Raw genomic sequence first — 25,000 nt, 5'->3', positions numbered from 1 at the left:
ACCAACGACAGCCAGCAGCAAGAGCAACAGCAGCAGAAAGAGCAGCAGCAGCTGCTGCTGCAGCAAGGACAACCTGAGATAGCCGAACGTGCGGCAGTAGAAGCAGACGAGTTCTGGTGAGTCACAAGAGCTGCTGCTGCTGCTGTTGCTGCTGCTGCTGTTACTGCTGCTGCTGTTGCTGCTGCTGCAGTCGTATCTGTTGCTGTAGTCGCTACTGGTGGTGTTGTTGTCGCTCTGGCTGCTACTGCTGCACACAATGTTGGTACAGCATTCGTTTCTGTTGCTGTTGCTGCTGCTGCTGCAATTGTTGCTGCTGCGCCTTCGTTTCTTCCTTCAGGGGTGGTGCAGATCCGGTGTATCCTCTTGATGCATTTGCTGCTGCTGTTTATTCTGCTGTGGGGTTTCTAGACCCTCTAAGTGCAGCAGCAGCAGCAGGGGCTGCAGCAGGAACTGCATTGGGGGTTCTGGAGATGCACAGCAGCAGCAGCAGTAGCAGCAGCAGCAGCAACGGCAGCATTCCGATTCAAGATGAGGAGATTATTCGTAACTCGTTGCTGCAGCAGGCGCTTCGTGTTGCTTCTGCTGCTGCTGTTGAAGGTCCTCCCTGCCGTCTGCATGCGCTGCTGCAGCATTGCTGCTTCCCTGCTGCTGCTGCTGCATTGCTGCCGTTTGCTGCTGCTGCTGGGATGTCTCAAGCTGCAGCAGCACTCGTGCCTCTGTGCGCAGCGACTGCTGCTGGTTCTGCTGCTGCTGCTGGTGCGGCCTTCAATAGTATGCAGTGCAACACCAGCACTACCAGCAGCAGCGGCTACGGCGACAGAAGCAGCAGCAGCAGCGACAGCAGCAGCAGCAACAGCAGCAGCAGCAGTCGCTCCCACAAGACAACAGCCAACGCGAATGCCTGCGCTTCCTTTTGGGGTCCTAGGCCTCGAAGGGCATTAACAGCAGCAGCAACAGCAGCAGCAGCAGCAGAAGCGGCAGCAGACATGAAAGAAAAGGACATGCAGCTGCTGCAGCAGCACGGATGGATGTACACTTCGTTGCTGCTTGCTGCTGCAGCACACGGAGACGCAGCCTTATGCCGCTGTATTCTTGGCTCTTTGAGTATAGGTAATTTCTGCTGTTGCAATTGCTGCTGCTGCTGCTGCTATTGCTGCTGCTGCTAATGCTGCTGCCGTCGCCATTGTGCTTATGCGACTGCTGCTGCTGTTGGGTGGTGGCCTCGGCAACGCGTCAGTAGGACTGTTTGCTGCTGTTGCTGCTATTGCTGCTGTTGCTGCTATTGCTGCTGTTGCTGCTGTTGCTGCTATTGCTGCTATTGCTGCTATTGCTGCTATTGCTGCTGCTGTTGCTGTTGCTGCTGCTGCTGCTCCTGCGTGTTCTGCAGCCGATAGACTCCGCGCTCTTAAGCAACGAGGGTCTCCTAGAGGGACGACAATATTTCTTGCTGTTTGCCGGGGGACACCATTCCATGTAAACCCTAAACCCTAAACCCTAAACCCTAAACCCGTAAAAACCCTAGTGCCTGCCCTTGTGTCACCTGCTTAGGGTGAAAGGGACTTTAGCTGTTGTTCTGCTGCTGCTGCGGTTGCTGCTGTTGCTGCTGTTGCTGCTGCTGCAGTGTCGCTTGGCGGGTTTCTTTACGCCTTTGGATGCCAGCAGCCGCCCCGATCTTGTTGGCTGGCTGTTGCGCTGCTTTGCTGCTACTCGGGTCCAGTTGCAGCAGCAGAAGCAACAGAAGCAGCAGCAGCAGGAGCAGCAGCAAGGACAACATGAGCAGCAAGTGCAGGGACAGGTTCAAGAGCATCCGGTGCAGCACCAGCGGCAGCAGCTCTGCTGTTGCTGCTGCTGCACCTCAGCAGCAGTACGCCGGCAGGTGCTGCTGCGCTCAGACTCTCGCGGCTACTTCCCGCTGCTTGCTGCTGTGCATCACTGCAGCAGCGAGGATTTGCTGCAGCAGTTGCTGCAGTTCTGCTGCAGCTGTATGTACAAACTTGATCCAGACAGGAGCAGCAGCAGCAGCAGCAGTAGCATCAGCAGCAGGTGTCCTTGGGTGCCGGCCTGGCAGCAGCAAGAGGGAGAGGGTCCCCGCATGCTCGCTCAAGGTTACAGGGCCTCAGAGGTACCCTAAACCCTAAACCCTAAACCCTAACCACTCGCATAGGAGGTTGTACACTGCCATCTTGTCCTTGGAGGGGTTAAGGGTTTGGGGTTTAGGGTTTGGGGATTAGTGTATTGTGCTGTTGGTGCATGCAGCTGCGGGCGCTGCTGCGCTGCGCTCGTGCGAGCCTGCAGCAAAGGAAGTATGGCGTACTGCTGCACCTTCTTTATTTTAAGGCTTTGCTGCCTTCCTGTGCCAGCAGCAGCAGCAGCAAACGTAGCAGCAGTAGCAGCAGCAGCAGCAGCAGCAGCAGCAGCCATATCCATACGCGAGCCTTGCAACCGTGTTGCTTTCCCTTCTATTGGGAACAGAAACAACTGCAGCAACACTTGCAGCAGCAACAGCAACAGCAGCAGCACCATAAGGGGCAGAGCTTCGAATACCCGCGTCTGCCTTCTGCTGCCGAGGCTGAATTGCTGCTGCTGCGCCTGCAGCTGCTGCTGTTGGCTACTGCAGCAGGGGATGCTCGAGGTGTCTCAATGTTGGTCATTAGCGGCTGTGCTGATGGTTGTTTGCTGCTGCAGGCTGCTCTTGTGCTGCTGATGTGCAGCAGCAGTGCAGCAGCCGCTGCTGCTGCTGCTGCACCAGGTGCAGCAATAGTAACATCTGCAGCAGCAGGGGAACCGCGCAACCAGAAGTTGCTGCAGACTCCGAGATGTTTGTCCAGAGCAGCAACACCGGGAGCAGCAGCAAAAACAGCAGCAGCAGCAGCAGCAGCAGCAGCACCTTGGGGTGTATCGCGAGCTTCGCGACGGCTGACGAGACTGTCAGGCACTTTGTGGCGGTGGGCTATAGCTGGTGGCTTCCCTCTGGATCTAATACACAACCAGCAGCAGCAATTGCAGCAACAGCAGCAGCAGCAACAGCAGCAGCAACAGCAGCAGCAGAAGCAACAACAGGGCCCAAAACCTCACGGTTGCGTACAGCCCTCTCCGCCACTTCAGCAGCAGCAAGAAGAGAAACAGTACAATGAGGTGCAACAGCAGGACCGGGAACAGGAGCAACAAGGGCAGCAGCAGCAGCAACAGCAGCAGCAGCAACAGCAGCAGCAGCAACAGCAGCAGCAACAATACTTGCTGTTCGATGCCTTGTTGACTACTGGAGATAATCCCCTAGAGCCTCATTTCTCTGCTGCTGCTGCTGAGCAGCAGCAGCAGCAGCAGCAAGTACTGCAGGAAGCTGAATATGCAGCAACAGCAGCAGCAGCAGCAACAGCAGCACCAGATAGCTCACAGGTGCTATTGCTGGGTTTGCTGAGGCAGCGAGTGCTGCTGCTGCTGCGGTGTCTCATAGCAGAAGCAGCAAGCTCGAAGCACAGCACAGGCAAGACCAATAAACCCCTTAAACCCTAAACCCTAAACCCTAAACCCTAAACCCTAGATGCAAACCTTAAACCCTAAACCCTAAACCCTAAATCATCATTACCTTCAAACCTTAAGCCCTAAAAAAGTACACTCTAGACCCAAACCCTAAACCCTAAACCCTAAACCCTAATCAACAATGAATTAAGGGTTTAGGCTTTATGAATGTTGCTGCATGCAGACACAAGTACGTCGTTTGCGTTAGGGTGGGGCCTGCTGCTGCATGTACACCAGATGCTTAAAGATGTTTTGCTGCTGCCGCTGCCGTCTTCAGCAGCAGCAGCAGCAGAAGCAGCAGTAACAGCAGCAGCAGCAGCTGCTGCTGCAGCAGGAGAAACAGTGATATCAACAATGACGGCAACAGGAGCAGCACCAACAGCAACAGCAGCAACAGCAGCAGCAGCAACATGGCCTGCACCTGCTACAGTAGCAGCTCTTGTGTTACCACCGCCTGCTCCTGTTTTTTTGCTGCTGCAGTCAGCAGCAGCAGCAAAACTATCTCCTCAAGGAGCACAATATTCTTGCTGCCGCTGCTGCTGCAAAGGGGAGCTGCTGTCACGGCGGCTGCAGCAGCCGCACCGCACGAGCGATGCAGCACTGCAGCAGCAGCACACTGATGCAGCTAACACCCTGCAGCAGCAGCAGCAGCAACAGCAACAGCTGCAGCGGCAGAACATGCAGGAGAAAACCACACCACGATCTCGCAAGGAAGCTGTAGATAGCAGCAGCAGCAGCAGCAGCAGCCACCCCTCGTTCCACTGCTGGTAAGATAAGGTACACAATATTTATTGTTAACGGTTGAGGGTTTAGGGTTTAGGGTTTAGATGTGAGGGTTTAGGGTTTAGGGTTTAGGGTTTGTGTATGCAGGAGCTGCGCAATGCCTCTATGCCCCTCCTGCGTCGTTTGGCTGCCAGAGCCACGCCTGCCAACGTTGCAGCAGCTGCGGCAGCAGATGCACCAGCAGCAGCAGCAGCTGCTCCTGCTGCTGCCGCCTCTTGCTACTCCTAAAGCTGGACAGGCTACAGAAGCAGCAGTACAGCAGCAGGAACAGCAGGAGCAGCAGCAGCAACGTGAGGTAAGGAAGCAGCAAATATACGGAGAAGACACCAATCACTAATATCCAGACATTCAGTTTAACACCTATGCTAAAACTCGAGGGTTTAGGGTTTAGGGTTTAGGGTTTGGGGTTTAGGGTTTAGGGTTTAGGGTTTGTTGTGTATACACAGGATAGCCAAATACTTGTGGGCAAAACAGCAGCAGCAGAAGAGTCAACAGTCTCTCTGCCCATTGCATCAGAAACAGAAGCAGCAGCACCAACAGCTGATGCAGCAGCAGCAGCAGCAGAAGCAGCATGCATTAGCAGCGGAGAGAGTTCGCTCCTTCTGACGGTGCAGCAGACAACGGCACTGGGCCAACTGCAGCAGCAACAGTATCCGCCGTCACAGCAGCAGCAGCAACAGCAGCAACAGGAGAGCCAGAGCCACCAGCAGCCGCTGCAGCAGCAGCAGCAGCAACAACTACTACAGCAGCAAAACCAGGAGCACGCAGCTCTTGCTGCACAAGAAAATCTCTCCTGCTCTGCACAATCGGCGAGTGCAGCAACAGCAGCAGCCGCTGTTACTTCTCCTTCGGTTGCTGCTGGTGCTGATGCTGCTGCTCGCGCTGCTGCTGCTGCTGCTGCTGATGCTGCAGCGACCGATCCCAAGCCAAAGCCGCTGCGGCTGCGGCAGAGCCTGTGGAGTTGGCTGCGGCCTTCTGGTGCTCAGACGCAGCAGCAAAAAAGGCAGCAGCAGCAGCAGCAACAACAACAACAGCAAGTGCCGCAACAACAAGGGCAGCAGGAGCAGCAACAACAACAAGAAAAGCTGCAGCAGCAGGAGCCAACAGCAGCAGCAGGTCGGCCAGCATGGAGAAGGCTGGTAGAAAAAAGTTATAGGCGCCTTAAGAGCAGCAGCAGACGCCTTACTGGTATACAGGCAGCTACCCCTAGAGATGAATTAGCAGCAGCAGCAGCAGCAGCAGCAGGAAGGCCACAACGGGTGGCAGCGGCGAAAGGTGCGGGACTACGAGCAGCAGCAGGAGCAGGAGCAGCAGCAGCAGCAGGGGACGCTAGCTACACGGCGAGCTCATTTGCTGCTTGCAGCAGCTCAACGTGCATTAATGCTGATGAATTGTTGCTGCAGCAATCTTCGCAGCAGCCGGCCCTTGCAGCAGCAGCAACAACAGCAGCAGCAACAGCAGCAGCAACAGCAGCAGAACTAGAAGACAGCTGGGAGTATCTCCTAGGGATTCCCGAGATGCCCATGACTGCTGCTGCCTTCCAACGAGGTCGCAAGGAGGAGGAGCAGCAGCAGCAGTGGCAGCTGCAGCACGAAGAGCAGCAACAGCAGCAGCTGTTGCTGCAGAGCAGCACTCTGGCAATACAGAAGCAAGACTCTCTTATAAGACAGCAGCAGGCTCAGCAGCACCACCGTTTGCTGCAGCAGTTCGTAGCTGAACGCCAAGCAGCATCAGCATTCCCCCTCCCTTGCAGCAGCAGCTGCAGCATTTTTGACCCTTCAAGATCAGCAGCAGCAGCAGCAACAGCAGCAACAGCAGCAGCAGTGCCAGAAGCCAGAGCAAGGCATAAGACAACAGGCCAGGTGCACGCGGTGTCTTCAGAAGAAGATCCATCTCTTGTATCTTCAGCTCTGCAGTGGGCCCCCTCAGAGGGGGGGCCCTCCATCACGGAGGGGGGGCCCTCCCTTACTGAAGGGGGCCCCTCCGAAGGTTCAAGTGTTTCATTATCTATGCTGAGCCCGTTGCTGGGGGCCCCCAAAGGAAGCAGCGGTGTACTCAAGGCAGGGGCCCCCGGAGGGGGCCCCCCAAGGGCCCCCTCTAGAGACCCCGATATGTTCTTGTCTTGGTGCTGCATGTGCAGCAACTGTGCTGACTTCTATAGAGAAAATTAAGTCATATTTAAACAGAAGCCCCCAACAAGGGGCCCCCTAAGGGGCCCCCCCCAAGAAGGGGGGCCCCCTTTGTGTTGGGGTTTAAGACTTAGCCGGTGCCCTTGTTGGGGGGCCCCAGTGTGGGGCCCCAAAAAAGGGGCCCCTAGTGTGGGGCCCCAAACAGGGGGCCCCTAGTATGGGGCCCCTACAAGGGGCCCCGAAGGTGATGTAGGACATCAACACAAGTATATATTTTTATTATTTTTATGAATATTATTATTATTATTAATTATTATTATTATTATTATTATTATTTTATAAGTATTATTGTTACTATGCAGCAACATAGTAAAACTAATAATAAGTAATAATAGTAATAAGCAGGACAGCAAGACTACGAACAGCAGCAGCAGCAACAATAATAACAGCAACAACAGCAACAAGAATAACAGCAACAGCAGCAACACTAATAATAGAGAGCAGCAGCAGCAAAGATAGCAGCAAGCAGCAGCAACAAGAAAGACAACAAACAACAAAAAGAAAGGAATGTTGTCAATTGCTGGGCATCTCTTGTGCTCTGCTCAAAGGGGCCCCCCAAACAGGTGTATATGCACCGGGGGGCCCCCTAACCTGTATGTACACCTGGGGGCCCCCTTCTGCTGTATGCACACCTGGGGGCCCCCTAAACTGTATGTATGTACACCTGGGGGTCAATAACCTGTCTGTACACCTGGGGGCCCCTTAAAGGGTATAATAAAGAAAGAAGGGGGCCCCTAAATACACCCCATATATAATAAACAAACATAAACTAGCAATTAATGCATATCCATCAATAAAATCCCCATTACCTGCAACAGGGGGGCCCCTACAACTGCAACAAGGAGGCCCCCATAACTGTAACAGGGGGGCCCCTAAAAAGGCAACGGGGGGCCCCTGTACAGCTGCTTGCTGCATCATTGGGGAAGACGATGGATTTTATTTCCCTTTATTTATATAAATAAGACAAATAACATCAGCAACAGCAGCAGCAACAGCTGCAGCAACAGCTGCTGCTGCTGCTGTTGCTGCTGCTGGACGCACACATACAACTGCGGCACTGCCAAGATGCAATTCTTCCCAACAGCCACCAAGACGAGCAGCATATACACATACACATACACACACATACAAAGCAGCAGCAGCAGCAGCAGCATGCTGCTCCTGTTGCTGCTGCTGCAGGCTGCTGCTGCAGGCGCTGCAGCAGCAGCAAGTGTAAAAATTGCTGCAGCTGCTTCTTATGAGGGAGGTGTGGGGAGGGATGCGGCTGCAGCTTCAAACCCTTTCCCACGGCAAGCCCCTGAGGCTGCTGCTGCTGCTGCTGCTGCTGCTGCTGCTGTCGCTGCTGCAGCCGCTGCTGGGTATTTGGGGTGTACATATGCCGCTGGTTTGCATTCACTCCGCTGCTGCGTCCAACTACAAGTTGTGCAGCAGCAGCAGCAACAGCAGCAGCAGCTGCTGCTGCACAACAGCTGCAGAAGCGGCATGAAATGCCCACTAAGGGCCTTCTGTAGTTGGACGCTGCGAGTGTGCTGCTGCTGCTGTTGCTGCTGCTGTTGCTGCAACAGTTGCTGCTGTAGCTGCTGCTTCTACTCCGGAGTGTCTGTACACCTCAGTCCCCACACATTGGGTGCAAAGACTTCTGCCCTGCTGCCTCCCTCATGAAAATCTGCTTAGCAGCAGCAGCAACAGCAGCTGCAGCAGCAGCAACAGCAGCAGCAGGTTAGACTTCGTGCTGGCTAAGGAATCGTATAAGGTGTCGGACCTCTCGTCTGTACATCTCTAGCTGCTCCTCCTGTGAGTGCTGCAGCAACAGCAGCACGGAAGCAGCTCTCTCTGGCTCTGTGCTGTATTCAGGTTGCTGCTGCAGCAGCAGCAGCGACCTCTCTATTATGTCTGGCCCTACAGGTGACTGCAGCAGCCGTCTAAAGTATGCAACAGAGGCATCCCTCATCTGCCTCGCCATTGCCTGCACCTCCTTGCTGCTGCTGCTGCTGCTGCTGCTGCTGCTGCTGCTGCTGCTGCTGCTGCTAGTTGGGTCTGTAGCATGGCTGCTACCTGCTGCTGCTGCTGCTTGGGCTTTCTTTGAGGCTTTTGTGCCTTCCTTGTGTCTCTCATCATCGCTGTTGTTGCCATTGTTGCATGCACTGGTTGCAGGACGTTTAGATTCGCTGCTGCTGCTGCTGCTGCTACTGCTGGTACCGCTACTGCTGCTGTTGTTGTTGTCTTTGCTGTTGCTGCTGCTGCTGCTGCAGCCAAGAGTTAGCTGCGCAAGACGGGTACTGATGCCACCAACCTCTGATGGTTTTAGTCCTGTTGCCTCGTTATTCTCAAAGAGGACGAGGTGCAGCAGCAGCGCTGCTTCTAGTGCTGTGTCGCTGCTGCTGCAGCAGCAGCTGCAGCAGCAAATCTGTATAAGAAGCTCTGCAGCACCTACGGGATCTGGGGGCCCCTCGGGGGGCCCCTGCAACAGCAACTGAGGATCCCCTTTAAGCAGATCAGCACACAGCAGCAACAAGGAAGCAAGAGTGCTGCTGCTCTCATCATCGAGCAGCTGCAGCTGCTGCTCCTCTACCTGCTGCCGCAGCTGCTGCAGGAAATTATCTGCTCGTGTCTCTGGGGGGACATCAAGAGACACCGCAGGTGCAGCAGCAGTTGCTGGCAGCAGCGGTGTCCGCAGCAGCTCTGCTGCTCTCTCTATAGTAATCAGCAGCAGCATTTGCTGCTGATGCTGCTGCCGCAGCAGCAGCAGCAAAGGAGGTACAGCCCCCAATACCTCCTCTTCTGTTGGTACTACTACAGCCCCTTTTGCTTTTGCTGCTGCTTTTGCTGCAGCAGCAGCAAGGTTTGCTGCTGCTGTACTGTCTACATCCCCAACAGCCAGCAGCAGCGCCACTGCATGCGCTGCTGCACTCAGCAGCGGCTCGTGCAGCGCCTGCCGCAGCACATGCATGCACCGCGACAGCAGATCCTCTGCTGCTGCTTCTGTTGGTGCAGCACGCAGCAGCAGCAGCCGTCTATTCCTAGCTTCTTCCAGCTGCTGCTGCAGTGTCTGCTGCTGCTGCTGCTGCTCCTGCTGCCGCAGACTCAGTGCAGCAGATAGACCCCTAAGAGCTTCCTTTAATGCGCCTGCATGGGTGCAGCTAAGTACTGCAGCAGCAAATACATCAGCAGCAAGAGGGAGAGCAGCAGCAAGTGCAGCAGCAGCAGCAGATGCAGCACCTCCTGCTTCTTCTTGCATATCCTCTATACTAGGACTAAAAGAAATAAGATTTGCTGCTGCCATCAGCAGCAACTCAGCAATTGTTGCTGCAGATACACCTGCCTTGCGGCAGACACGGAGGAGTCTGCGGCTAACTGCAACAGCAGCAGCAGAGGGGCCTCCCTGTGGCTGCTGCTGCTGCTGTTGCTGCTGCTGCGATGCAGAAGAAGAAGAAAGACTCTCAAGACCAGGAAGTACCCACTGCTGCAGCAGCAGCAGCAGCAACTCTGCTCCGTTGTGCTGCAGCAGTGCTGCTGCCTGTGTTGGGTCTCCTGCTGCTTCTGCTAGCAGCTGCAGCTCCTCAAGAGACACAGAGACGAATCCATCCATATGATCTGCTTCTGCTGTTTCTGCTGCTGCTGCTGCTTCTGCTGCTGCTGCTGCATTTGCCTCTGCTTGCTCTGCCGCCTCTGCTGCAGCTGCAGCTGCTGCTGCTGCCGCTGCTGCACCTGCCTTTCCACTAAGACGTGCAGCTTCTTTCGCTGCTGCTTCAGCTTCCCGCCCTGCTGCTTCTGCTGCCTCCTCTGCCGCCGAAGCCTCCTGGTCTGCTGCTGCTGCTGCTGCTGCTGCTGCAGCAGCAGCAGCAGAAGGCCGCCTGTTAGGGCCCAATGCCCGCACCACAGCAGCTAAGACAGACAGCAGATGCTGCCTACACTCTAAGCAATCGCCTGTCTCTCTTGTCTGCAGCCTTACAGTAGATTCGTCGCTAGAAGAAGTTGACAGATCTGCTGCTGCTGCTGCTGCTGCTGCTGGTGCTGCTGCTGCTGCTCCAGGAATTGGGGAGCTGGGAGCCTGCCGAGCAGAGACATCGGCTCTTGCATCATCGGATGCTGCAGCAGCAGCTGCTGCACATGTCTTTCCATCGCCCGCCATCGCAACGCAGCTCTTCCTGCTGCTGCTGCTGCAGCGTGTGCGTTCTTGCTGCTGCTGGTATTGCTGCTGTTGTTGCTGCTGCTGCTGCAAATCCAGAATGTGTTGGAAGCTAAAAATGGACAAGAGAGGCAATGTTGCTGTTGCTGAGATAATCCTGCTGCTTTTGCTGCGCTACAGATGACTGCAGCAAGAGCAGCAGCAGCAGCAGCAGCAGCAGCAGCGCAGCCTCTCCAATATAACACGAGCACGCAGCTGTGCTGCAGCAGTAAACTTAAGGCGATATAAAGAATAGCTTAAGGTGTCAATAAATGCAAAATAACACTTCTTAATCGTAAGAAACGCCACAGCAGCAGCAGCAGCAATGCACAACAGCAGCAGCAGCAGCAGCTGCTGCTGCTGCTGTTGCTGCTGCCGTAGCGGTCCAGCGCCTAAGGAGGCCCCCGTTGCAAGTGAGGCCCGTAGGCTTCCTGAGAGAGCAGCAGCAGCAGCAGCAAATAAACAAACAGTTTTCTACTGCAGCGGGAATTTCTTGCCGCAGCTGCAGCAGCCCTTAGACAATTAAGGATCGACTTGTGGCGCACCCTGCTGCTGCTCTTGCTGCTGCTGCTGCTGCTGCTGCTGCTGCAGTGTGTAGTGCTGCTCCTGCTGCTGCAACAACACACAGCGTCAGCAGCAGCAGAAACTTCATCAGTTGACACCTGAAGAGGGGAGGCTGTGTAAGAAGACAAGCGGCTGAGGAAGACATCTGCTGCTGCTGCTGCTGCTGTTGCTGCAGCCTGTAGGCAGCAGCAACCTGCACGGTCCTCGGAGCAGGAGGAGCAGGAGCGCAGCAGCAATAAACCAATGCAGCAGCTGTCTAAACAGCAGCATGTGAATCAGCAGCAGCAACAACAGCAGCACGGACAACTGCATAAGTAGGCAACGGCCAAGGTTTGTACTGCAGCAGCAAAATAGGCAGCAGCAGAATCAACAGAGGGAGCAGCAGCAGCAGCAGCAGTACAAGCAGCAGCTGCAGCTGCAACAGCAGCAGCTGCAGTATATATATACCTCTAGAAGTATGTTGGCTCCTCTGGGGCCGGCTGGGGGAGGCGAGGATGGTAAGCATACCCCTAAACCCTAAACCCTAAACCCTAAACCCTAAACCCTAAACCCTAAACCCTAAGGTCGAAACCCTATACCCTAAGATTGAAACCCTAAACCCTAAACCCTAATATTTTAGAGATAAACTCTATTATATAAACCCCACAACAAATCTATGCGTAATTAGGGGAAGGATAAACCCTAAACCCTAATCTCTAAACCCTAAACCCTAAATCTCTAAACCCTAAACACTAAATCTCTAAACCCTAAATCTCTAAACCCTAAACCCTAAACCCTAATATTTGTGCACGAGAGGCTTTATCGGGGATAATTGTTAGACCGTGTAAACCCTAAACACTACATTCTCTGTTGTTTCCTTGTCTTTCTCTTTTTCTCCTTCTTATCTCCCTTTCCTTCTTCTTCTTCTCCCTTTTCTTCCTTTTTTCCTCTCTTTTTTCTTCTTTTTCTTTTTTTTTTCTCCTTAGGTCCTTAAGAGGCCGTTGTATCCTTCCCTTCGCTTTATTCCTCACAGACTCACCGTCTCTAAACGTCTGGCCCAAGTACGGCTCCTGCTGCTGCTGCTGCTGCTGTTGCTGCTGCTGCTGCTACTGTTGCTGCTACTGTTGCTGCTGGCGTTGCTGCTGCTTGTGCTGCTCTTGTCTTTAGCCTTTGCTGCTGTTGCTGCTTCTGCTGCTTCTGTTGCTGCTGTTTCTGCTGCTGTTATGGTAGTTGTTGCTGCCTGCAATATTTCAAGGTAGACGTTGATCGTTACCATTGCTGCTGCTGCTGCTGCTGTTGCTGCTGTTCCAGCAGCAGCAGCAGCAGCAGCAGCAGCAGCAGCAGCAGCAGCAGCAGCAGCAGCAGCAGCTAGCAGATGTTCTTTAAGAACAGACTATGCAGCCTTTGTTCCCTGTATCCACATACTCCCTTCTAATTTCCCTCTGCTTCTGCTGCATCTCCTGCTGCTGCTGTTGCTGCTTATGCTGCTGCTTGTGTTGCTGTTGTTGCTGCTGCTGCTGGTGCTGCTGCAGTGTTTGAATCCTCAGCTGCCGTCTGGCGTGCATGCATTAGCATTAGAGGCATTTGCATGCATACTAACACGATTAGGACCTGATGGTTTATCTAAGGATTTATCTTTATGGTCTTGGAGTCTATTTACTTTCTCTGCTAATGCTGCTGCACATCTTAGATCTTTTTATCTATATATTATTAATTCTTTCTTCTTACCATTAGGTAATTATATTTATTTATTTATTTATTTATATTTATTTATTTATTTATATTTATTTATTTATTTATTTATTATATATTTCTTTATGTCCTTCTTGTCCCCTTCTTTGTCTCTTATTATAACTTTGTCCCTATTAAGGAATACACATAGACAGAAAGAGACAGAAAAAGAGACAAAAGGAGACAATAAGTTATTAATTGTATTATTTGTTGCTGCTGTTGCTGTTGCTGCTGCTGCTGCTGCTGCATCAGGTCCTCAGCTTCTTCCCTGTTTATCAGGTTTATTAGTATCTTTATTGTTATGCATGGAGGAGGAGACATCTTCTTCTTCTGCAGAATTTGCTGCAGCAACAGCAAATAAGCTGCAGCTTGCTGCTGGATTGTCTCCTTTTGCTGCTGCTCTATGGGATTGTCTCCTTAGAGCAGCAAGATGTCGTATTGCTGCACTACATCTTATATCTAAACTTCTTAACCCTCCTCTATCTATGCAGCCTCCTGTAACTCTTTCCTCCTCCTCCTCCTGCAGCTGCTCCTGTTGTTGCTGCTGCTGCTGCTGTTGTTGTTGTATGCTGTTGCTGCTGTTGTATGCTGTTGCATCTGCTGCTGTTGCTGCTGTTGTATGATGTTGTATGGTGCTCATGCTGCTGCTGTCGTGTAGTGCTGCTGTTATTTGCTGAAATTGCCGTTGCTAATTTTGCTGCTGCTGTTGCTGCTGCTGCTGCTGCTGTTGCTGCTGGGTGTTGGAGTATTGGTATTGAGGTGCTGCGTCCTTTGCTGCAGCAGCAACAGCAATTGTTGTTGCTGCTGTTGTTGCTGCACTGTATGTCTGATTATCTTTCTCTACCTCTCCCTCTGAAGCTGCTGCTGCTGCTGCTGCTGGTGTTTTTACTGCTGCTGCTGCTGCTGTTCAGAGACAGGTGGCTCTGCTGCTACCAGGGAGACCTAGGCTTGTTGTTGGGGCATTGGAGGCAGCACTTGCAGACTCAAACAGATTAGTCTGCAGGGAGGTCCTTGATTTGCTGCTGCTGCAGCTGCCATTAACTAATCAAATACTTAGTAAAAATGAGAGGGTGAGGCTGCTGCTGCTGCTGCTGCTGCTGCTGACTGATGCTGCTGCTGCTGCTGACTGCGGTGTTGCTGCTGCTGCTGACGGTGATGTTGCTGCTGCTGCTGACTGCGATGTTGTTGCTGCTGCTTCTGACTGTGATGCTGCTGCTGCTGCTGACTGTCATGTTGTTGCTGATGGGGAACGCGATGGTTCTGGTGTGCTATGAAGGTGGTGGTAGTAGTCCTGCTGCTGCTGCTCTGCTGCTGCTGCTGCTCTGCTGCTGCTGTTGTTGTAATTAATTGTAGTTTGTGCAGAAAGGCACTAGTGCTTTTTTTTGTCTTATGTTGCATGCATTGCGTTTTTTTTGTGTTTTTTTGTCTTTTTTTTGTTTATATTTGCCATTTAATATTTTATATTAAATATATAATTTTTTATTTATTTATATAAATAAAATATACAAAACATAAAATAATAATAATAATAATATATAATTAATTATTTTATTTATGTTTTTTTTCTTTATTTATGATTAATTACTGCTGCTGTATAGCGTCTTCTTTTTATACAAGATAGGTGAATTATATAAGAAAATAATAGACAAAAAGAGATAGAAATAAGTATAAATGTATATTAATTATATATATTTATATATATATTTATATATATTTATAATTTATTTATTATTTATTTACTATTTAGGTACGATTAATTGCTGCTGTATGGCGTCTTCTTCCTCTACAAGATTGGTCATTAACTCGTCGTGCTGTTCGTTGGCTAACAGCACAAACAGATAAGCATGCAGAAGGAAATATTCCTATTGAATTCTCTACTCATGTACTTTATTTATTTATTTAATTTATTTATTTATTTATTTATTTATTTTATTCTTTTTTATTTCCTTTTTATTATTCTTCTTCGTTAATTTTCTTTATTTTTATTTTTTTTGTCTTTTTTCTCATCTTCTTTCCTTTTTTATTCCTTTTATTCTTCTGTTTATTTATTTTATTCTTTTTTAATTCTTTTTATTATTCTTTTTTCTTAATTTTCTTTATTATTCTTGATGTTTTATTCCTCCTCTTCTTTCTTATTCTTAATATCTTATTTCTGTAGATGGTGTCCTTGGTGCTGCTGCTGTTGTCGCTCGTGTTGCTGTAGATGTTGCTGCTGCTGCTAGTGCTGTATGTGCTGCTGCTGCAATGATTCTGCTGCAACTGTATTGGTTGCTTGGTTGCTTCTGTTGCAGTTTTGCCCGTGCGTGTCTTTTACTTGCTTTTGCTGCTACAGCAGCATCAGCAGCAGCAACGAGTACTTTGTGCAACTGCCGTTGCCCTACGCATGTTCGATGTCCTCTTGGCTGTGTAGGCATTATGGTGTGAGGGATAGGATTGAGGGTTTAGGGTTTAGGGTTTAGGGTTTAGGGTTTAGAGTGTGTGCTGTGTCAGGCGAAGCCAGATTTATTATGTGCAATTGCTTCTTCTTTGCTGCCTCCTCCAACTTCTCGTGCTGCTGCGCTGCTGCCGCTTAAGGCATTGTTTGTTTTTCTTGGAGATGACGAGTTCGAGGGAGCAGCAGAACAGCTTATGCCTACTCTCTCAGCACCTGTTCTGCGCTACCTCCATAGGTGCTGCTGCTGTTGCTGCTGCTGCTGCTGCTGTTGCTGTTGCTGTTGTTGTTGATCTGCTTGCTCTTTTTGATTATTAAGCTGCTTCTGCTTCTCATGCCGATGCTACGGTTGGGATTGAAGCTGCTGCTGCACCTTGGGATGGAGCTGCTGCTGCGGCTGGATATGCTGTGATTGCTGCTGCTGTCTCTTCTTCTCGCAACAACAGCAGCCGCTGCTGCATGTATGTGTTCTGCATGCTACAACGGGTGTTGATGAAGCAGTTGCAAATGCATCCAGTCCGGCTGCTGCTGCTGCTTTTGCTGCTGCTGCTGCTGCAGGGAGTGCAACAACCCTGAGTGGGGGGCAGCGTGTCTACAGGAGGCGCAGCACGTCTTCCATTTGAAGCTGACGCCTCCAGACATGGTCTGGACAGCTTTGGCTGACGAGCTGCGCCTCGTGTTGCAGCAGCAGTTGGAGCAAGATGAGGATAAGCTGCAGCAAGACCAGCAGCAGCAACTTCAGCAAGACCAGCAGCAGCAACTGCAGCAAGACGAGGAGCAGCTGCGGCAAGACCAGCAGCAGTCCGGTGAAGGAGGTCGTGTGGGCGACATTCCACGAGATGCATCAAAGCGAGCAGCAGCAGCAGCAGCAGCAGCAGCAGCGCAACAAGTATTGCAACTGGCTGCGCTGTTTGCAGACCGCATTGCTGCACCTCTTGCTGCTGCTGCTGCTGCCAGTGGTGCAGCAGACGCAGCAGCCATCTGCGGTGTACAAACACTGCACGGGTTCGCTCAGCTGTTGACCCTTGTTCTTGGTATGCCTTCACACCCTAAACCCTCGAGAAGTTTCCTCCCCACACAACCGGCCATCTCCCGCTGCTCATACGACCTGCTGCTGCTGCTACTGTTGCTGTTGCAGAGGGATGCGGAGAGATCGCGCCGACGCTGCAGCAGCTGCCTCTGGGTCGGCCGCTGCTGCAGCAAACGGTCGCCTGCCTCAGGCGTCTGAGGCCCTTGAGAGCCAACAAGGAGCTGCTGCTGCAGCACAACCGCGCTGCTGCTGCCTCAGCCCACGCCACGCTCTCTCAAGCAGCAGCAGCACCTGCTGCTCCTGCTGCTCCTCTTTCACTGCAGGATGACGCTGGCATAACAGCAACAGGAAACGAAGCAGCTGCTGGAGAAAAAACCATTTCTGCTGATGATGCAGGGGAAGGCGCCGTTCCAGCAGCCGGTGCTGCTGCTGCTGTAGCCTCAGCCGAGTTTTCAGGATGCCACGAAGCGATGCAGCCGTGGCTGCAGCAGCTCTTACAGCAGCTGCAGCAGCTGCTGCATGCAATCAGCAGCTTTCTATGTCATGTTGAATCTCTTCTCGTGCAGCTGTTGGCAACCGAAGAGGCTGCAACTCCTGCATTAGATACTCTCTTCTCCCTGCTGGTCGGTTGCTGTTGGTGCTGTTGCTATCGCGGTCGCTGCTGCTGCTTCTGCTGCTGCTGCTGCTGCCTGCACTGGAGCCGGATTGTCTTTGCACTTGTTGGATTTGGTGCCTGCTGGGGGCTAGGGTGTGAGGGTTTAGGGTTTACAGTCTAGGGTCTAGGCATCTTGCCCAATGCGCCTTTTATGTCTGATGACGACTCAGGCCCCGCTTGTAGAGTTACAGTGTTTTATTGAGGAGCAAATACTTAGCAGCAGCAGCAACAGCAGCGACAACAGTAATAACAGAAGTCTTCCCCCTTGGCTGCTGGCTCTGCTGGACTGTGCAACGTCACCGCGGTTTTCTGTTTGCTGCAGAGCAGCACAAACATATATCTCCATATTGAAGAGCAGCAGCAGCAGCAGCAACAGCAACAGTAGCAGCAGCAGGAGACGCCTCATTTGCGACACCGACGAGTGTCTGGTCTGTCGAAGCTATCTGTACACCCCAGCCGCCCTTCTGCTGCAGCTGCTGCCTGCCTGGCTGCTGCCGCTGCGTGTGCTTGTGATGACTGTGCAGTGTGCTTTTCTGTATGCACCACTGTGTTTATTGATTGGGTTATTGCTGCAGCGCGTGGCAGCGACACTTTGGGACTGTTTAGGTAGCAGCAGCAGCAGCAGCAGCTGTAGCAGCAAAGCAGAAGGGCTGGTTGTCGACTTGCTGCTGCAGCTGAATGACGCGTGTGTACCTGAACGACCGGTGAGTGCTGCTGTCGCTGCTTCCGTTGCTGTTGCTGCTTCTGTTGCTGCTGCCGCCTCTCTCACTGCTGCATGGCGGCACTGGCAGCATCAGGTGTCAGCAACGCAGCCACCGGGATCAGCACATGCACAGCAAAGGCGCACAGCATCAGCAGCAAACGAAGCGGTAGCAGCAGCAGCGCAGCAGCAAGCCTGACAAAAGAGTGCTGCTGTCTTTTGTCTTCTGTGCGCAGGCGGTCTTGGAATCGGTGATTCTAGCCGGCCTTCAAGGCAACGGTGGGAGCAGCAGCAAGCGCCTCAGCAGCAGCAGCAAGGCAGAAAGCATCTGGCGGTTCAGTGCCTTCTGGCGGCATGCAAGGCTGCAGGTGTACAGGCCGCTTGGTCTGCTGCTCCCCAATGCTGTGCTGCAGCTCCTCGCAGCACTTGAAGACCCTTTGCCAGACGTCAGGTGGGCTTGCTGCTGCTGCTTCTGCGGTAGCTGGGCTGCTGCTGCGCAAGGGGTCGGCGCAGCGACTTGGGGTATGTAGGGTGCAAACTTGCTGCTGATGCTGCTGCTGCTGTTGCGGTCCCCGGCGCTGTCCGCGCAGGTACGCAGCACGCGTCTTTGTGCGGCTGGGACTTGACACAGCACCGCAGCTGCTACGCCCTGTCTTCGACTGCATCTTGAGTGCTCCTCCGCCGTTTCAGCAACAGCAGCATCACGACGAGCAGCAGCTGCTGCAACAACAGCAGCAGGAGGGGCCGGTGAAAGAGGAGCAGTTACAGGGGGTGTTGCAGCACAACTTGCAGGAAAGTCCTAACCAGGAGGGTGGTGCTGCTACTGCGGTGGAAGCGACTGCTGCTGCACATTGGGGTCTTGAGCTGTTGCAGCTGCTCCTTCTTGTCGAGGGGCAGCTGCTGCTGGAGCGCATGCAGGCATTTTACGTTGAAGAAAATCTGTTGCAGCAAAATGCAGTGCAGGCGCATTTGTGGGCGGCAGCAAATGGCTCTCGAGGTGCGAAGTCCTGAAGCCTAAACCCTAAACCCTAAGCCCTAGTCCCTAAACACTAGATTGTAGGCCAAAACCACAAGCTGCTAACTGTGGGCCTTCCTGACGTTCTGGCTCTAAACCCCAAACCCTCACAGACATAGCCAACTCAGTTCTGCTGCTCTGTCGGGTTTAGAGTTTAGGGTTTACCCGAAACCTAAGCCGGTGTGGCGGCTTGGGGTTTAGGATTGAAACCGGTTGGCTGCAATCAGGGTTTATGGTCTAGTGTTTAGGGGTTTGGCGCGTATGCAGGCAACCTCGATGGCGAGGCAACGAGTGCAGTAGCACCAGGAACAACAACGGCAGCAGCAACAGCAACCGCAACAGCGACAGCAGCAGCAGCAGCAGCGGCAGACTGGCGCGCCTGGACGTACAGCGATTTCTCTGTTGTTGATTACGTCGATTTGTTTTGTGTTGTTCTGCTTCGCTTCATATCCTTCCGGCTGCTTCCCTCAGCAGCAACAACAGCAGCGACAGCAGCAGCAGCAGACACTGCGGACTACTCGGCACCAGCATCCTCGACGTGCTCTCCAGCGCCTTCAGCAGCGGCAACAACGGCAGCTGCAGCACCAACGGCAGCATGCAGCAGGTTTGCTGCGCTTCATGGAAAGGCCTGCGAGCTGCTGGCTTCTTTTGTCTCTTCTCTGCAGCCAGCAGCAAGAGCAAAGGAAGTCTGCTGCCTCCTCTCGCATGCATTGGTAGACCGACTTATTGCTGCAGTGCAACAAGCAGATTACGCAGCACAGGTGGGAATTCCGGCATTAGAGTTTAGGGTTTAGGGTTTAGACGTCAGGGCGGAAGGTTAGCTGTAGCCAGTGGTGGTATGGATTTACGTATTGCCTGTGCTGCTGTCTTTCGTGTTGTTGCTGCTGCTGCTACTGCTGCAGTCCCAGTTGTTGCAGCTGCTTCGCGTTGTCATCGTACACTCAAGCCAGACATCTGCGGGCTTCTCCCAGGCCAGCAAGTGCATTCTGGACAGCAGCAGCAATGAGCTACAGCAGCTGCTGCAGCAACAGCTGCCGCAGCGTCCACCATCGCCTTCGGCAGCAGCAGCTGCTGCTGCTGCTCTGGCTGCTGCTTCTGCTGCCTCAGCTGTTTCTTCTCCAACTGGAGCACTTGCAGTCCCTGAAGCGGTAGAGCCGTCATCACAGCAGGAGCAGATGCATCAGCAGCAATTTCCACTGTTTGCTCTAGGTGTGCAGCACATGAAGGCAAGGGTAAGCTGTGGAGCGCTAGGGTTCAGGGCTTATTTTAATAATGAATGTCAATGGAGTGCAATTTGTAGTAGCTGAAAGTGCAGCAGCAACAGCAGCTGCTGCGGCCCCAGCCGCAGGGTTTGTGCTGCACTTAATTCTTGCCTGTATAGTATGTGTGAGGTGTGGGGTTTGCTTGTTGCTGCTGCAGCTCCAGCACCTGACGCCCCTTACTGAAGACTTTGGAGGCTTGTTACGGGGCCTGCTGCTGGCGATGCGCGTTGACGATACGGCAGCAGCAGCAGCTGCTGCTGCAGCAGCAAGGGACGCAGCTGTCGAGGAGGCAACGGAGCTTTCCCTCTTTTTACTGCAGTGCGCCTCTGTGAATACCATAAACCCTTGTATTGTACTACATACCATCGCACTACACTCTAAATAAGACCCTCCTAGACCCTTAGCCGTGAAGCCCCAGATCTGGTCTTCGGACATGGATTCTGTTTGCGGATTCTGCCTTTCATTTGCTGCTGTTGTTGCCATTCGTTTTATGGCTGCTGCTGATGTTGCTGTGGTGTACAGGCATCTTCCTGCTACTCAGCTGCAGCCCGTTTCTGTGGTGCTGCTCGACTTCTTCTGTCGCTTGCTGCTGCGCGCTGCCGTCGGCCGCAATGCAAAGCCGACTTCCCGCACCCGCAGGATTTGCTGCAACAGCAGCTGCAGCAGCAGCAGCAGCATGAGTTCGCGAATGCTGCTGCCGTATTTGCGGGGAATTTTGGGCGTCTTAAATTTCTCCCTTGACTCCGTTTCGAAGAGCGACTTGGCTAAGGAGTCATCTTCTGAGACAGGTGATAAACAAAACAGTAAACCCTAAACCCTAGACAGCAGATGAAGTGGGCAAGCTCCCCGCTGCATGCGCCGCCTATAGACAGCATTTTTGGCGTCTAAGGTTTCGTGTCTACGGGGGGGCATGGGATTCCTCTTTACGTGTTGCTGGGGTTTAGGGTTTGGTATTTTGGGTCTGGCTCAGGCGGACTGACGCCTTTCTTGGATCTATTCTCGTGGCATACTGCTGCTGTTAGCGAAGAGGAAGCACTTCAGCAGAAGCTGCAGCAGAGACTGCCTGCAATTGCTGCTGCAGCGCATATGACCGTATCGGCTTGCGTAGCTGCAGCAAACCTCGTGCTGCCTTCACTGGAGCAGCAGCAGCAACAACAGCGGGATGGCGATGGGGTTGCATATGGCAGTAGCAACAGCGGCGGAGACGTTGCTTCAGTCTGGCCTGCTGCTAGCGCGCTCCTGTATGAGGATGTAGATACCTCAGAGCCTCCGAGTAGTCCAGCAGCAGCAGCTGCAGCAGCAGCTGCTTCGGTCTGCAGCAGCCAGCAGCAGCAGCAGCAACTCGCCGACTGCACAGGCGTACACTTAACGCATGCTGATGAGGCCGCCCTTTCCCTCTTGACCCAAATACTAGACAGGCTGTTTGCAAGGTAACCCATAAACCCTAAAGACTAGAGACTAAAGTTCTCACAGTACCTAAATCCTAAACCCTAGAGGGAAAGAGGCAGCAGGTGGACAGCTGCCAAACTATGTGCATCTGGAGGCACAAACCCTAGCGTATACGTACACAGGGGAACTGTAAACCGTACGACCTAAACCCCAGCACCTAATCACGATTTTCTAAACCGTAGGAAACTTGCAGCCTGCAGGCAACAACTGAAAACTTCCGACGCTGAATGCTTGACTACACATTGCCACGCTGGTGTAGGGCTGAGGGTTTGCGGTCTGCCTGTTGAATGCAGCTTCCCCCGGAGGTTCGCCGCTAGTTGTATTTCCATCTGGAGTAGCGGTCTCTGCAGCGACGGCCGGAATTTAAGGAGTTTGTTATTGCTGCTGCGTCTCTCGCGTCGTGGGAAGCTGCAGTAAACCCTAAACCCTAGCCCAAGCCCTAAACCACAGTTTCCTGGAGTTTATAGACGCTGCAGCTTTATGCTCCGCCCTCGCCATCATCTAGCTTGTTTGGAGGGTTTAGGATTTAGATTTATGTCTCCGGGTTTACAAGTGTGGGTCTAGGGTCGTGTTTATTGTGCAGGACCTTGTTGGCTCCGCTATTGGGTTTACTGCAAGACGCTTCAAAGGGTGTGGGATTCGGCGGTGCTGCATCTGCTTCTGTGTCTCCGTCTTCTTGCCTGCTCCACCTCTCTCCTCTTGCTGCTGCTGAAGAACGGGCAGCTGGAGCAGCAGCTGAGGGACCTGCAGCAGGCCAGGAAGCACCGGCAGAAAGAGCAGATGTAGATGCTGCTGCACCTTCCACAGCAGGGGGAGCTTCTGCAATATCAGGTGCAGAAGCATCAGCACCAGCAGCAACAACAGCAGAAGCAGCAGCAGCGGCAGCAGCAGCAGCAGGCCGCGAGAGCATGGAGAAGCTGCTACAACAGGCAGGGCTTGCAGAGGCACATAACCCGCGGGAGAGCATCATTTTTCACATGGTGTATACTCTGGTTGTTGCTGCGTACCCCCCTCCTTTTGTGAGCTTCTGTTCTCTTTGCACATCGGCCTGCCGCATGCAACAACAGCAGCAGCAGGCGCCCTTGGGCACAGCTGCTGCTACAGTGGCGGCGGCAGCGAATCTTGACACAGCAGACGCCGCCTCGAACAGCAGCACAAGCAATACCAGCAGCAGCAGCAACAGCAGCAGCAGCACGGAAAGTGACGTGGAGGTTGTGTGGAAACTTCTGGGGCGTTTGGTGTCGTTCTCTGTCTCCGCCCCACGGCAGCCGCTGTCTGTGCTGTGGCTGTTTGCTGTTGTCTTCGCCTTAGACAGAACAAAGCCTGCCAAGGAACACTTCCTTGCCTGCAAAAGGGTATGGCCAAACCTTAAACCCTCCTCCGTGTTAAACCTGTGTATCCACTCGATCCATAGCCCTATTCCTTCAGGCTACCCCTCAGATTCTGAAACCTCCCCCTACTGCGTAAACCGCAAACCCTTGTTCACGTTAATCACTTTTCTCTCTGGACCCAACCCTTGACAGTACCAGCCGTTGGCGAGTGGCCAATTCGTATGCCTCAGCAGTTAGTCGCCGTGAGGATATGATCGTTGAGAGTTTGAGGTGTATGTGCAGGTGCGGCGGGACATGCACGAGCTGTTCCGACTTTGTTGTTTTGTGGCTTTGGGTTGTTTTTCTCAACGCGTGGGTACAGCAGCAAATCCCAACGGCTTCGACACCTCTCCACCTCTTCCCCCCCCAGTGGATATCCTGAACCAGGCACTAGCGGTTCCCGCTGCGGCGGCAGCCCCTGCTGGAGCAGCAGCTTCTGCTCCTGCTGCTGGGATTTCTGCAGCTCCTGCTGCTGCGGTTGCGGATGAGGAGGGAGGAGGTTCTAGAGAAGGCGTGTCTCCAGCAGCTGCGACGCCAGGGTTTCTGCTGGAGACAGGAGGCAACAGCAATAGCAGCAGCTGCTGCAGCAGGACGGAAAACGCTTTGTTGCTGCAAGAGCTACAGCGCAGGCTTGCGCTGCTTCAGCCTCCATCTTTAGCTGCCCCTTGCTGCACAACCGAAGCCAACAAAGCTGTTGCAAGTCGAGCGAGCAATTCGGCTGTCTCCTGTCCAACAACAGCTCCAGCTGATGTCGCAGCAGTGTTTGGCCTAGCAGCGCTCCTCATGCAGTGTGCAGATGTCCGTCGGCCTCAAACCAAAAACACTAATGCATGCGACCATATGCAGCATAGCGGACCCTAATGCGCCCTCACAAACCAGCATGCAAGCTAAGGCACTCTGAGCAGCCCTGCTGAACCTTAGTAAATCCTAAAATTAAACGGAATCCACCCTTGTCAATCGATTAAACCCTAGTAAACTCTAATGTGCCCTAGTACCCAGTACACCTCTATGAACGCTCAGTAACTGTCATACACCCTAATAAAACCTAATACACCCCACTAAAACCCTACTACAGCCTAATGCACCCTAACAAAACCTACCTTGAATACTCGCCCGGTGGACCGTTGACAGACACCCCAGCCGTTACTCTAAACCCTCTTTGAGGGCCGGAGCACCCCTGTGACATGGAGTTTACGGTTTATGGTTTATGGCTTGATTGCAGCTGAAGCAGCTGAATCGGCGGAGCCCTTTGACGATGTTATTTTTGCAAACCCTAACTGAGGAGCTTCAGGGGAGCATCGCGCAAGCGATGGGCAGCACTGCCCCACAGGTACGTAGTTTAGCCCTTTACGGTTTAGAGAGGAGGCTTCTGGGTTTGATTTGAGAGGTTTTGGAGTTGCTGTCTTTGCACGTTCAGGGCTTCCTTTTCCGCTTCTTGCTGTTATCGCTGCTGCAAGCCTTTCCTCTGCGGCTGTTCCCCGCAGCAGCAGCAGCAGCAGCAGCAGCGTCGCTGCGTCGTTTGCTGCTGGAGGAGCTTCAGAAGCCGTTGTTGTTGCATTCAGACCGCAGGACTCTCAGGGCTCTAGGAGAGGCCCTTGCCTGCTCTCTAACATCGGAGACACCGAAGCTCGATGTTATTCTCCCGCCACCCAACGCCGGCGTAAACCCTGAACCCTAAACCCTTGGGCGTTACAACGTGCAGACCCTGTGTGACCAATTCTAGGTTTTAGTGTTTAGTCAAAGGTTTTACAGTTTATGGTTCTAAGATTTCCCTTCACGCATATGAGAGTGTTGTTTGTTGTTGTCTCTGTGTGCTGACTGTTCCTTACTTTTATGCTCTAGTGTCTGTGCTGCAACCAAGAGCGTTGGGCTGCCAGTGAGGGTTTGGGAGGATTTGGTTTAGCGTTTAGGAGGATCAGTCAGGGTGCACGCTGCTGATCTTGGAAGCGTGTACTGTCTTGGCTGGCAGGTGCTGTTCTCATTAGCATTTTGTTGCTGTTATTGTTTATTGACATTCTGGGTGGTTTTCCCTCGTTAATTGTTATTATCCCTTCTATTCTTTTGCTTGCAAGTGGTTTCCTTGTAATTCTCATTATTTTGGTTATTGCAAGAGTCAAATATATTACATATATATATATATATATATATTATATAT

General features: G+C 52.7%; 4 protein-coding genes across 4 annotated transcripts in view; 2 read left to right on the top strand and 2 right to left on the bottom strand.

The window, feature by feature from the left end:
• Positions 1–6,473, top strand: part of EMWEY_00022080 (leucine rich repeat containing protein / ankyrin repeat containing protein, putative) — a gene marked incomplete at both ends in the record, with an annotated part of 12,662 nt that extends 6,189 nt beyond the window's left edge. Inside the window, 8 exons of the mRNA XM_013480624.1 lie at positions 1–116; positions 338–1,110; positions 1,388–1,473; positions 1,622–2,122; positions 2,257–3,396; positions 3,757–4,286; positions 4,390–4,597; positions 4,749–6,473. The exon at positions 1–116 is cut by the window's left edge and continues 377 nt beyond it. Of these exons, the coding sequence (XP_013336078.1) occupies positions 1–116; positions 338–1,110; positions 1,388–1,473; positions 1,622–2,122; positions 2,257–3,396; positions 3,757–4,286; positions 4,390–4,597; positions 4,749–6,473 (5,079 nt within the window). The remainder of the gene's footprint in view (positions 117–337; positions 1,111–1,387; positions 1,474–1,621; positions 2,123–2,256; positions 3,397–3,756; positions 4,287–4,389; positions 4,598–4,748) is intronic.
• Positions 6,474–8,211: 1,738 nt separating this feature from the next.
• On the bottom strand, positions 8,212–10,623 carry EMWEY_00022070 (hypothetical protein, conserved; the record flags this gene model as incomplete). Its single annotated transcript, XM_013480623.1, has 1 exon — positions 8,212–10,623. One exon carries the CDS (start codon positions 10,621–10,623, stop codon positions 8,212–8,214), a length of 2,412 nt encoding a protein of 803 aa, XP_013336077.1.
• A 1,049-nt stretch (positions 10,624–11,672) lies between these two features.
• On the bottom strand, positions 11,673–12,933 carry EMWEY_00022060 (hypothetical protein; the record flags this gene model as incomplete). The annotated part of the gene is made up of 3 exons (XM_013480622.1): positions 11,673–11,732; positions 12,242–12,442; positions 12,931–12,933. The coding sequence occupies 3 exons, from the start codon at positions 12,931–12,933 to the stop codon at positions 11,673–11,675; spliced, it is 264 nt and encodes an 87-aa protein (XP_013336076.1).
• A 2,415-nt stretch (positions 12,934–15,348) lies between these two features.
• EMWEY_00022050 (dopey, N-terminal domain-containing protein, putative) lies at positions 15,349–24,523 on the top strand (the record flags this gene model as incomplete). The annotated part of the gene is made up of 17 exons (XM_013480621.1): positions 15,349–15,351; positions 15,424–15,602; positions 15,923–16,398; positions 16,503–17,033; positions 17,374–17,477; positions 17,625–17,753; positions 17,986–18,200; positions 18,340–18,746; positions 19,032–19,525; positions 19,667–19,996; positions 20,184–20,344; positions 20,549–20,814; positions 20,997–21,456; positions 22,059–22,830; positions 23,089–23,643; positions 24,068–24,175; positions 24,263–24,523. 17 exons carry the CDS (start codon positions 15,349–15,351, stop codon positions 24,521–24,523), a joined length of 5,451 nt encoding a protein of 1,816 aa, XP_013336075.1.
• Between the last annotated feature and the right edge of the window lie 477 nt (positions 24,524–25,000).

The sequence above is a fragment of the Eimeria maxima genome, genomic scaffold (genome assembly GCF_000499605.1).
Source record: "Eimeria maxima Weybridge genomic scaffold, Emw_scaff214, whole genome shotgun sequence".
In the NCBI taxonomy this organism is placed as follows: domain Eukaryota; phylum Apicomplexa; class Conoidasida; order Eucoccidiorida; family Eimeriidae; genus Eimeria; species Eimeria maxima.
The sequence above is the reverse complement of the archived record's forward strand: the minus strand, read 5'-3'. Positions and strand labels throughout refer to the sequence as shown.